The sequence below is a fragment of the Notechis scutatus genome, chromosome 1, assembly GCF_049901735.1.
Source record: "Notechis scutatus isolate UNSWTSFEM ecotype Mainland chromosome 1, rNotScu1.2, whole genome shotgun sequence".
Lineage (NCBI taxonomy): Eukaryota > Metazoa > Chordata > Lepidosauria > Squamata > Elapidae > Notechis > Notechis scutatus.
Window position 1 is genome coordinate 143,869,149 of NC_142009.1, and position 12,368 is coordinate 143,881,516.

General features: G+C 35.5%; 1 protein-coding gene across 3 annotated transcripts in view; it reads right to left on the reverse strand.

Annotated features, from left to right (window-relative positions):
* The window catches only part of NEK5 (NIMA related kinase 5), a 37,780-nt gene extending 25,720 nt beyond the window's left edge, over positions 1–12,060 (reverse strand). For 2 of the 3 annotated variants that reach the window (XM_087947533.1, XM_087947525.1), the window contains exons 1-10: positions 11,999–12,060; positions 10,567–10,687; positions 9,848–9,944; positions 8,482–8,579; positions 5,568–5,651; positions 5,416–5,486; positions 4,819–4,905; positions 3,714–3,768; positions 804–1,004; positions 111–174 (exon numbers count right to left, since the gene is read on the reverse strand). In XM_087947533.1, coding sequence (XP_087803659.1) covers positions 111–174; positions 804–1,004; positions 3,714–3,768; positions 4,819–4,905; positions 5,416–5,486; positions 5,568–5,651; positions 8,482–8,579; positions 9,848–9,944; positions 10,567–10,683 — 874 coding nt within the window. In that variant the 5' untranslated portion in view covers positions 10,684–10,687; positions 11,999–12,060. Of the gene's footprint in view, positions 1–110; positions 175–803; positions 1,005–3,713; positions 3,769–4,818; positions 4,906–5,415; positions 5,487–5,567; positions 5,652–8,481; positions 8,580–9,847; positions 9,945–10,566; positions 10,688–11,998 lie in introns of those variants that run through there. The other variant, XM_087947542.1, reaches the window with a different exon arrangement.
* Positions 12,061–12,368: the final 308 nt, after the last annotated feature.

The following is a 12,368-nucleotide window of genomic DNA, read 5'->3' on the forward strand; positions in this document are numbered from 1 at the left end:
CCTCTTCATTTCTTGAAAGTGGCCATCTCAGAATCAATCTCAGTGTAAAACAAATTTCACACATATGGTCAAGTGTAATGTTCTTGTTTTTAATATAACCAATCACTTGCCTGATGATGAAGCTGATGATTTTTTCCTGTGAAGAACAGTATGACTGAATTCTGCTTCAATGATCTACAAAGGAATGCAACAGAGTGCAATTATTTATTTCTATGCTACATCAAAGGTGTTTCAAGTAAATGTACCAAATGTTAATTTATTCTAATTCAATGCCGGAGGAAACAATCATATCTCCTTGCCATTTTTGTCCTGGGGAAAGCTGGCAATACCAACAACTTTTGTTTGCAACTGAATATAAGTGGAATTTATCTATGTATTTGGGGAAATTATAATGCCACCCATCCCACCCATAACCCTGGTCAGCTGGCAATCAACAAAAATAGTTATATAGAAAATAAATCGATAATGGTAAAATCTAAAATGAAATTAAAATAGTTAAAATAAAACAATAGCCAAGGGCCCATAACAGACTCACAACACAACTACATCTATTTTGGGCTCAACTAACATCTTGGACCAGTGCTTGGAGCAAGGATTACTCTTCACAGTCTTTTAGAAAGTCAGGATGCTTGCAGCCCTCCGAAAATCAGGAGGAAGCCTGTTTTATAATGAAAAGAGCCACAAAAAAGAACAACCACCCTTCTTTCACAGAAGACTAGGTAAAGAAGAACACCAACCAACAGATAAAGGGGTTTTGAGTGGACCAAGCAATTTTGTTTTTCTAAGCCTCAAGAGATACTTACCTCAGGTGGCAAATAATTCTTTATCTGCTTCTCCAAAAAGGCTTTTTTTAAAATAGAGTTAATGGAAGGGCGATCTCTTGGAGATGTTCTAAGCAACTGGGATATTAACAATCTCAGATCGGAAGAATACTTCACAGACACAGGAATGAAATGGCCTCTGCAGATCTTCATTATAAGTTGGGGCAAATTGTTGCCTTCAAACTATCACATGAAAATAAAGTCCATATGTTAAATTGAAACGGATTTAAACAGAAATACACAAAAGTACTTACATAAAATAAAGGACAAATGAAGGCAGAATAGTCTTCATCTTTTTTTAATAGCACTGTCCAATTTATTGGGTCATTTCAGATCTACTATATCTCACATACCTTCTATTTCACTTATTTATGAACTACAATCCTGCTTATCAAAAAAACCTATGGTAAACAGCAGTCAAAGTGTGTTCTACTCGATACCCAAAAAGTCCACTATTAAAATATATCTAAAATGTTGAGCCCATGTCATTATTTCACAAATGGTTGTCATTGGAAAGGATTTACCCATTCCTGTTTATTTATTTGTTTAGCGTATGGTATATCATATATGGACTAGCAATACATATTAACATTTCACTTGGATTAGTAAAACACAAAAAATATAAATGTTAAAAAGATCTATGTTCAAATATCAATGTCCAGGCCATCTACCACTGAAGCGCAGCATCAATTAGATATATAAAAAATCAGATACTGGACCAGTATATGCCCTCAGCTTAGAGTCAGTCACAATGTGATCATAGTCACACTAAGTGGGGGAGGATATTATGCCCCATTTATACAGTCCCAACAATTGCCATGTGAAGTGTGAATCCTATTCAGGATTATCCATTGCTGCTATGATAGTTCAAAACATGGTACCTTTTTTGTGGGGTAATTTATACATCTACCTATGTCTGGGCGCTCAGCGACCTATTCGGCTTTTCATAGGGAATCAATGTGACAATTGTTGTTGGGCAAATGTTGTGCAAGTGCCAGTAGGGGTTTCCTGTATTTGAGTCTTCTAGCTGACAAATGAGAAAGGCTGGAATGCAGTAAGTAGCTACTAGGAGATTACTCCTTGGTAACAGTAATAAAACAGTAATTTATCCAAAGGCAAGACAATAAGAATCTTCAATGCTATCCCTTTTAACTTTCCAAGATGTTCCCCATTATCTCCAATTTATCTTTCCCTGTCAAAACCTTTCTATTTTTTCCCAATGATGAGATGATATTTTTATCCTGCCTTTTTTATATGTATCAGGTCAGCTTTCCAATTAATTATAGTTTTTTTTAATTGAAAAAGTTAAGGGGTAGGTGTTTGGCTAACATACAAACTGTGCCCAGAGTTTCTTTCTCTCATTTTTTATGGTGCTCATATGGCAGCCTTTGTTTATTGTTTCAATTGCCTCCCTAGGTTCATGCTGAACACTGATAGTATATCATTACCTTGTTAGTCAGGATTTCATTTGTGCCATCAAAACAAAATTTCAATAACACCTGAATTTTCAAAACCTCTTAATTTCCTGATTTTACTGGAAATTAAGGGCAGAATCATTTATATGACTTCACAGAGAATCACGTAAATTCATTTTTGCTCTACAGGTGAACTGTAAGAAAACATCAATCCCAGCAAGAAAATCTGACCAGATAACTATGTGTTGCTTCCCTCTCCATCATAATTCTTAAAATTTTCTTAATTAATTCTCTATCCTTAACTCAGAAGAATTTGCCTATACTGAAAGACAGACTAGCACTTCCCAAATAAAAAAATAAAAAAATAAATAAGAATATGTCCAGCTTTTTAAACAATGTTTCAGAGTACCAGGGTAAAATGACAGCTAACATTAAAATAGTCAGAACTAGAAACATGGAACAGAATATGCACGGAATAAAACAGTTGGAATAATTTTTTTAAAGTCATGAATACTCAAATTTATGTTGTACTTTTAATTTTACCAATGGAAATCATAAGACTATTCAAGCCATTTTTGTTCAGCCCAATGCCCATCTAAGTCCACTATTTATTCTCACAGTAGCCAACAAAGTGCTAAAAGAAATGCAGAGCAAGATCAAAATACCACGTTCCTAACATTTCATGTCAAGATGCATATTCTTTCAATAAAACATGTTAGGAATGTAAGTCACCTAACAGTTATTTGGGTTGGAAATATATAAACTAGGATAGACATTTTAATACTGTATCTTTAAGAGAATGCTAAAACTGTAATTGGGTGTGGTTCTGCAAATGGCCATAAGATGGAGCCAGAAACCTGGGTTGTTTAGAGGTGTGAGTCTCTCTATTCCTTCTGTTGGAGAGTGTTGCCGTTCCTCATAATGACTGTTACTGATCGTTGATGTAAGTCTGTTACTGAACTATTTTTTGATACTGGACTTTGATATTTGGATTATCCCTGAACTGAAAACTGACTGCTTTACCTGTGAATGACTTGGACTGCTTATCTTGGACTTTGCTTAAATGTTTATGGGAAGTAAAAACCTACATTTACTGTACAGTGTATCTGTGTGCTGTGTGTGCGTTATTCTTCACTACCCTCACTACATCTCCCTGTATGCGCTCATTCTCCTAACGGGGAATTACCTCAATACAACATATGTAGTTAGTGTATCTAATATAAATTGTTGGCCTTATCAGTTGTGAATTTTTCTATTTTCTTCTGAAATCCTGGTAGTTTAAATATTTAAAGAAATTTTTTGGATGCAATATTTCTTCTCATCTGAAAAGGAAAATTCAAGATGATCTTAGTATATCAAACTGATATCTTTCTACACTGTTCAAATATTGAAGGCTGTATTTAAGTTATTATTCTAATAGCTGCCACTTAATGATCTTGACAAATATTTGGTTATGACTGTATAAACATTTACTTACAGGATGCTTTAAAGTACACAACTCATATAACACACAGCCAAGAGACCATATATCTCTATAAAGTAAAGTAAGAAATTAGAGAAACGGAAACAACATTTAGTAATCCAGCAAAAAACATCTTTCCCAATTTTATGATTATGCAAAAAGTTAATTCTAAGTATTCTATTTAGTATTTAGAATATACTATTAAATTATTTTTAACACATTGTTATAGATCATCCTTGCTTAACAAACAGTTGCTTTGATTTTGAAGTTCTGACAATTGCATCCCATGATCATGTGATTATATTTTGGGTGCTTGTCAACTGGCTTGCATTTATGGCTTTTTGCAGCGTGCAGCAGTCATGTAATCACAACTTTTGGCAGTTTTTGCCAGTATCCAGTATTTACTTCCAATTTCTGGCCCATTGGGTATAATGGATTCATTTAATAACTGCCACAGAAAAGGTACTGAAATCAGGTGCAGACAGATGATGACCTGCCTAATGACCACCATGACTTACAACCAAAATTTTTGGCTCAATAATGGACATAAGTCAAAGACTATCTGTTTTTGGTTATGAAAAAATGGTCACTTCTTCAAAGGTTTAAATTATGGCTGCAAAAACAATATTATTAAAGCAGCTATTAAGGCCAAATAGGGCATTTTAGAACTGCACACAATTAATGTGTGCTTCACAAGAAAGCGGACCCTTTAAGAGTAGGTTCTATAGAAAACTGTTCAAAACTCTGAAGGCAAAGACAGCTTGCAATACTATTGCTTATATTTATTGCTATTTTTCATTTCAAGAAGACCTTCACGAACTGCAGGTCAATTGCCACTAGGAAAGCAGTATAATTATCTATCAAAAAAGATTCTTGGTTTGTGAGGAGTTATACAATAAACTGCATGCTCCAAATTAAGGCTTATTAAAATAAAGTTGGACGAAACAAATATTTACATAAAAACAGGTTTGTTTTTTAAATATAGAAGATTTTTTTCCAATTTCTGAAAGGAACAAGAGTCACTATCAAATTTGCACATTTTAAAAAAACTTATTTTTTCCAATTTCATCATCCCTCTCTATCTCTCTCCACAAAAATAGAGGTATATTCTGAAACTTACGTTTTATTATTGTATGGTTTATTTTCACAGATTTCAGGTGATAGGTAATATGGTGTTCCTACACAGGTACTAGCAAAGTCCATCGTGCTAAAGAAATTAGCAAACAAAAAGTATTTTTTTTCTTTGAAAACAATATGTTTACTGAAGCTATCTAGAGAAATTACAAAAAAATAATAACTCAGTCTATTATTGACAATGCCCTATACAATATGTGAGTCCATTCAAAGCTTGATTGAGATAGCAAGGCCTAAATAATTTACAAGTATTTAAAAAAAAATCAGATTCAAAACATGGTTTCAATTTCTGGTTTAGAACATTTTAAAAAAGAGTTTCTCGATTTCAAATATACAGTAATGGGAAACCACTGTTTGAAAATGCATTGTTTCTACTTTTTTTCTCATATGCAAAGGGAGCAGAAGAAACTCATAGATGAAATCCAAATTTTTCTGCACTTCTTTTCAATAAGGCTAAGACATTTTGCAAAGTTAAACCAATTTTATGCCTTGTTCACTGGAATTTTAAAGCATCTGTGGAATAAACTCATCCATTTTTTACCTAATATGAAAGGAATAACATTGTCCATAAAAATATGCTTACTTGTTCAACATCCTTGCAATCCCAAAATCTCCCAGTTTTGCTGTTATTCCATTACTGCTAAGAAAAATGTTCTGTAAACAAAATACACCATAATTAAAAGTGCATGCATGTTTTATGTCACGGTGATGAGGCAAAAATTCTCCCCAAATTACCTGTGTTTTTATGTCTCTGTGCAGAATCTTCCTGTCATGTATATGCTTCAGGCCTAAGGCAATTTGCACAAACCAACCCAAGATCTAAATATAAAGATAAAATATCAATATTTCATACAACACAGTTATTAAAATTTCTTCAAGAATACAGTCTTGGGGAGGCAAAAACAGTTCATTATTTTAAATATATACATACAGAAGTATGACAAAATAAGTCACAGAGTTGTTCAGTTCTTAAAGTTAGAACATATTCTGTATGAGTATGTGTATGTAGAGTTTTTATTGTTGAGAGCTTTTGAGATTGCTAAATTTGCATACATCAAAAGATTTTAAGCAACCTGTCACTCAGTGGTACTGTTTTGTTTTTCCAAGCTGGCCATTTTGAAGTTTGTTTCTAGAGACTAAAAATTGGTATATTAGTTTGCCTTAAATTTATTAATTCTTTTGTACAAAGTATGATATTATAAATCACATTAGAGGAAACACATGTGAAGACACTTCTAATCTTGACACCTTCACATGCTCTTCCTGTAATGTGATCCGGCCGCATACCTTTGGGTTGGGAAGTGGCCATTATTGTTCCCTTACATAAAAAAGGAGACAGAGGCAATCCAAATAATTACAGACCAATAAGCCTAATTGGAATTGTTGCTAAAATGTATGCAAAGCATTTGTTGAGCAAAATTGAAATCTGGGTTATGGAAAATAATCTTTTGGCGGAGGAACAAGCAGGCTTTAGACCAGAGCGATCTACCATAGATAATTGTTTCACATTAGATCATTTGGTAACAGGGTATTTAAAAATGGGTAAGAAATTATTCACTGCATTTATTGATCTAAGTGCAGCTTTTGATTCGCTAAACAGAAATATCTTGTGGAGGAAACTGGTGGACCTGAACATGGAGCCCAGACTCCTTTTTCTGGTTAGGGCCCTTTACTCAAACACCCATGTGAAAATCCGTACTGGCGTAAATGGAGCCCTGTCTAAGAGCATACCTGCCAATATTGGCGTAAAGCAGGGCTGCATTTTAGCCCCAATGCTTTTCAATCTCTATGTCAATGATTTACCAGGATTCCTGCATGCAGTAGATTTGCATATGCCAAAGATTCTTGATAAATTTATTAATACCCTTTTATATGCCGATGACATGGTATTAATGGCTCATTCACAAATAGGCCTGAGGAGACTGTTGCATAAGCTGAATACCTATTGTACTTTGAATTTCTTAAATATTAATAAAATCCAAAGTGTTGGTTTTCAGCACAAAAAGTAGGAAACATAATTGGCAGATTAATGGGGAGTCAATCAAACAAGTAAATTCTTACACCTACTTAGGAGTGGTCTTTACTAATACAGGATCTTGGTTTAATCACTTTAAAAGTAGTGCATTAAGGGCTGAGATAAGCACCAAAGGATTATATAAATTATTTAACCATAATTACCCAGGCACTTTGACCCCTATGTTGAAAGTATTTAGGGCAAAAATAGTTCCAATGCTGACATATGGTGCAGAACTGTGGGGTTTAAATAAAGCCTCCCCACTTGAACAAACACAGACCCGTTTTTTAAGGCACTTATTGGAGACTGATAAGAACACTTCTGCTTTCCGCAGTCAGAGCGGACTTGGGTATCCACTCCTTACATAGCCACTTAATAATTAAAACATTTACATACTGGCTAAAGATACAATCAATGGATTCGGATAGACTTCCCAAACTATGTCTAACTGAACAGTTAAATAAGTTCCAATTTAACTCCTGGGCCAGTCAACTCCACAGAGCCATCTTAAGACATGGGTTTTCTACCCAATATTTATTGACAAGGGTTTCCCAGGCAAGGGAAATTTTTAAACAGAGAGTCTTGGATATTAGTGCCCAGACTGACATGGAATTATTAGCAAAAAACAGATCTATAAAATGGTTGGCTAAGAATAAAAAACATCTTCCAACCTGAAAAATACCTTTCAATGGGTATGCCACAGTTACAGAGAAGAGCCTATACCAGAGCCAGATTTGAGTTACTGGATTCCATGTCCAGACATGGGTTCTTCCACCATGTACCATACCACGAGAGAACCTGCTTATGTGGTTCATCTGCCATTGAAGATATTTCCCACATCTTGTTCAACTGCCAAATATATGCCCCCATTAGGCTTAAATATTTATCATTTCTACTGGAAAGAACAGCCCATCGGGAATCAAACCACAGATTGTTATATTTCCTCCGGGCCTCTAATGTACACATCGTCCGTAGGACTGCTAAGTTTATAATCAAGGCAGCAGTCCTAAGAACCCAATATATTGAACAAACTGGTGTATCCTGCAAGGGTGATCTATTATCCGATTTTTGACTCCCTGGTTTTCTACACATGTTTTTATTACTGTATTTTTATATATCTAACTTATCTGTATTTTGTCTTGCTATATATTTATGTTATGTTACCGATAAGGTCTTATGACTATTCAATAAACCTCTTACCACTGTAATGTGACCCTGACTAATCAGAATTGGTTTCAGATGGAGCTGGTAATCCTACTGAAGAGCACCTGGTTGGGCAAGGCTGCCTTATCCTTTCATCAGCATTATTTTACGGTATTACGAATGAAACACATTTGAAGTATGCAATCTTGGAGCTGACAAAGTTAGAAATACCCAGCAGTGCCCAAGGTTTTTAATCTATTGTATTTGCATCATCTTCTATTAATTGTGGAATCTGTCCTAAATTTTGGCTTATCTTCCTTTCACGTAAATACATTATGTGGAATTCTATCTTATTAAAGCATAATTACATGATAACATAAAAAATAAATAAAACACGATGTAAGCCAGAGTCTCCACTTTGAATGCTTTGCTGTGATGAACAATGAAGAGAATATAAATAAAGTGAAAATATTCCTCGAATTACAAACTTACCTTATCCTCATCAAACAGCACTCCATGTTGCATATTTATTCTCTTCATTAGGTCACCTCCATCGCAATATTCCATCATAATATACAAGTTATTTTTCTCTAAAAACATAATAACTTAGGTCTTGAGTCACTTAAAGAATACAATATAAAACAAAGGGAGAATCCTGCTAGATTTGATCAAAAGTCCACCTTGTCTAGTATTTTATTTCCTACCCTGGCTGATGATGCAACTGAAAAGCTCACATGGAGGATATGAAGACAAAGCCTGCTGCTAATATTAACAGCATATTTTGCATTTGAGGCATGCAACTTTGATTCTGCAATATACATACTCGCACACATACATTTTCAGAGCCATAGCTGTTTAGTATTTCCCCAAGGTGTAAAAATATTGATCTAAAAGAAACCCAGGTCCTTAAGTCTCATCAAGAGAGAGATCCGGAGAGGAGTGTGGACCGTTACTTAGTCAATGGGACTGCCCTGTGATCTCTAAAGTTATCTGCTTCTTGACCTCAGGCTAAAATGGCTAAATGCCTCTACCCCAAAGTTATAAGTGACATCTGCTAATATTCTGTATTTAATGTAATAAGGGGCTCTTTAATGTTTCCTTTTGCAGGTAGATACCATACTCATCTCCTCAACACTCTTCATGTAAACATACATGGCATTAGGTAACTAGAAGCAAAATAAGGTATTATTACTCTACCCCACTGAACTCATATCACTCTTTATTGGCTTATAGGTTATAAAAATAATAGTTAAAAACTACCAAAGTGAAGTGAAAGCCAACCAAGCAATCTTAACAATGATCATGAATATCACATTAGTCCCCACAGGAAAATAAAAGGAAATACATACATACATACATATATAAACTCAAAGAAACAATCTCCAAAACCTGGTTTTTAAAGTTTTGGGCAGAAAGTACTTGCGTGCCTTTCAAAAGACGAAATTTTAGAAGCAGCTATTTATTGTTGCTCTATTCTAAGAGTTAGCCAAAATACAGGTCCTCGACTTATGACAACTGAGCCCAAAACTTCTGTTGCTAAGAGAGATATTTGTTGTGAATTTTACAACCTTTCTTGCCACATTTGTTAAGAGAATCATGGCAGTTGTTAAGTTAGGAACATGGTTGTTAAATGAATGTGGCTTCCCCATTGACTTTGCTTGTTGGAAGGTCACAAAAGGTGACCCATCATAAATTGCAACTGTCATAAATATGACAGTTGCTAAGAGTTTGAATTTTGATCACATGATCATGGGAAAAATGGTCATGAGACATTTTTAGTGCCCTTGTAACTTAGAATGGTCACTAAATGAACTGTTGTAAGTCGAGGACTACCTGTAGCTATAGATCAGAATGATACCTTGAAGGGAAGTGTAGAAAGCTACAATATTAGGATGCTTCATCTTGGCTAGAAGAGTTGCTTCTTTTTGAGATGATTCTTTTTCCTTCCCTGGCATCTTTATTTATTTAAAAAGAGTGCAACACAAGTTATTGTTTATGTGACTTTATAGGAATACCACAAAAATATTTAAACAATTCTGAATGCAGCTTAGTGTAATTTTCCTTAAATTGAGGACCTCTGAACAAACATTTCCAATAAAAGTTCTTGTTTTAATGTGAACTTGGGAATTAATGTGAAGCAATTTTTTTGTTATACTAACATCATTTCACAATTAAAAGTTACTAAAAAGTTACTATAACACATTTCATCACTTTCTTTCAACATCCTTTAAGAAATGGACTACTTCCTTAAAGGGCTACACATAATATTTTTAGAACTTTAAATTGTCATGGAACCTCAGAAACAGCAATAGCATTTGGACTAAATAACACATTGAATTTATTATCACTAGCACTCACAGATAAGACAAACTTACTTTCATTCCTGCAAAGCTATTAAAAATGCTTCTTCAGAACTTAACCTTAATCCTATGTCAAATATTCAAACAAATTCTAAGCTGTCTAAAATATTGCTAATGGTACTGTTGCTGCCATTAGGCAGATCTTTCTATCTAATTGCCATCTTCACCTTGGACCAAACATTAACTTGCTACATAAAACTATTATAAAAGATATTACCTTAGTTAAATTGATCTCCTTGATAACACATTGTTGATTATCCTCTTTTTTTCTGGCTAAGAATATTTTGCCAAATGCTCCTTCTCCAATCATTTTAATTATTACATAATTATCCATAATCCTGAGTTTTGGAGAAACATCAAAAACAAAAAGAATGTAGTACTTAATATTTAAATATGAAACTTTACTTCAAGGTGTAACCTTTAATTTTCCATTGTATATTTTTTTTCTTTTAAAAAATTTAATATCTATTTTTCTTGGTCAGATACTCACAACTGAAAGAGAAGTATCCCTATCCTTTTAAATGAAGCAGTCACAAAACAGGAAATTATAATCATTTCAGATGAATTATTATGAAATGTCCATGCATGAAATAACAGAATTTTTGAACTTCAAGGATGAAAATGTGTTATACGTGAAAATCAATCACCCTGTTTGTAGCCTATGGCTACAGCCTTTCCCAATCTTGTATCCTAGAGATGTTCTTCTATCATTTTCTCTTCTTTAACCTGGAAATAAGGAGAAACTTTCTTATGGGAGCGCCATCACTTGAGACTTTCAAGAAGAGATTGGACTGCCATCTGTCAGAAATGGTGTAGGGTCTCCTGCTTGGGCAGGGGGTTGGACTAGATGACCTACAAGGTCCCTTCCAACTCTGACTATGTTATCTGTTAGCTTCTGGGGAAATGGAAGCTACATTCTAACTCATCGGATGGCACCAGGTTGGAAAAGGCAGCTGTCTGGCTTATTTAACAGATCCTTGGTTTGTGGCTGGATCCAGATGGAAGACAGCTTAGGATCTGCATGCAAGTTCCATGGCAGAAGAAAAACTACATGCAAATATACTGTATATAACCTTGGACTGGTTATTTAAATTGTTCCTAATTCCTTTCCAAGCGGACTCAGAGTATCTCTAGAAAGCGGATCCCTTGCTCTCTTTTCTCTAGAAGTGAGGATCCTACGCAATCATGCAGATGTGAATTCGAGGCGAGTGGCAGTTCGGTAATAGACTGATAAATACTAAGCAATTTGCTTACTCTGAAGCGCCTTAACATGGATGCAGGCTACACAACTTTCCACACGCTTTACTCAGGAGTAAGCCCCAGTTATCTACTGAGGTTTACTTCTGAGCAAACCTATGTCAGTTTTGAGCTGACAACCTCATTAAGAGTGAAGCTTACAGGATCCCTTTCCCTCTGCAAGGAGGCGGGGAACTTCCCCGCCTTTTTCAGCACTTCCGCTTCTCCGTTGCCAAGGAAACAGAACCGACGCGCGCGCGGAGATTCCCTTGCCTGCCCGAGCTCCGCAGCTCTATTCTCTCCGCCATTAACCCGCTGGCGGGACGCTTTTGCTGCGCCCTTGAAAAGGGGGGGCGGGAAAGGAATAGTCCTCCAGAACCGAAAATATCAACTTATTATACCGCCTAAACTACCTTAAGTTGCACAGACGGTGGAAGCGGCAGCTTCTTCAGCGCCCGCGGAGGCGTGTTTTCTTTACACCCCGCCCTATTGCCCGGGTTACGGATCGGTTTCTGCAGGCTCCCGCAATCTGACGCCTTTCAGAGTGTTAAAACTACAGCTCCCATCATCCCTCTTCAGCATGGTTCTATTATGCACAGTAGTCGAAAAGAACTAATAGGTGTCAGGCAGAAGGACAACTTTGTAGAGTTTGCACATCACCTCCTCGCGTTGACACCCCCCCCAACTTTCCAATTCCTTCATACTTTCGTAATAACCACACAGAACAAGAATCCTAAAACACACAGGGCAGAATGTTGCTTTAGCCAAGCTACGCTGTGAATA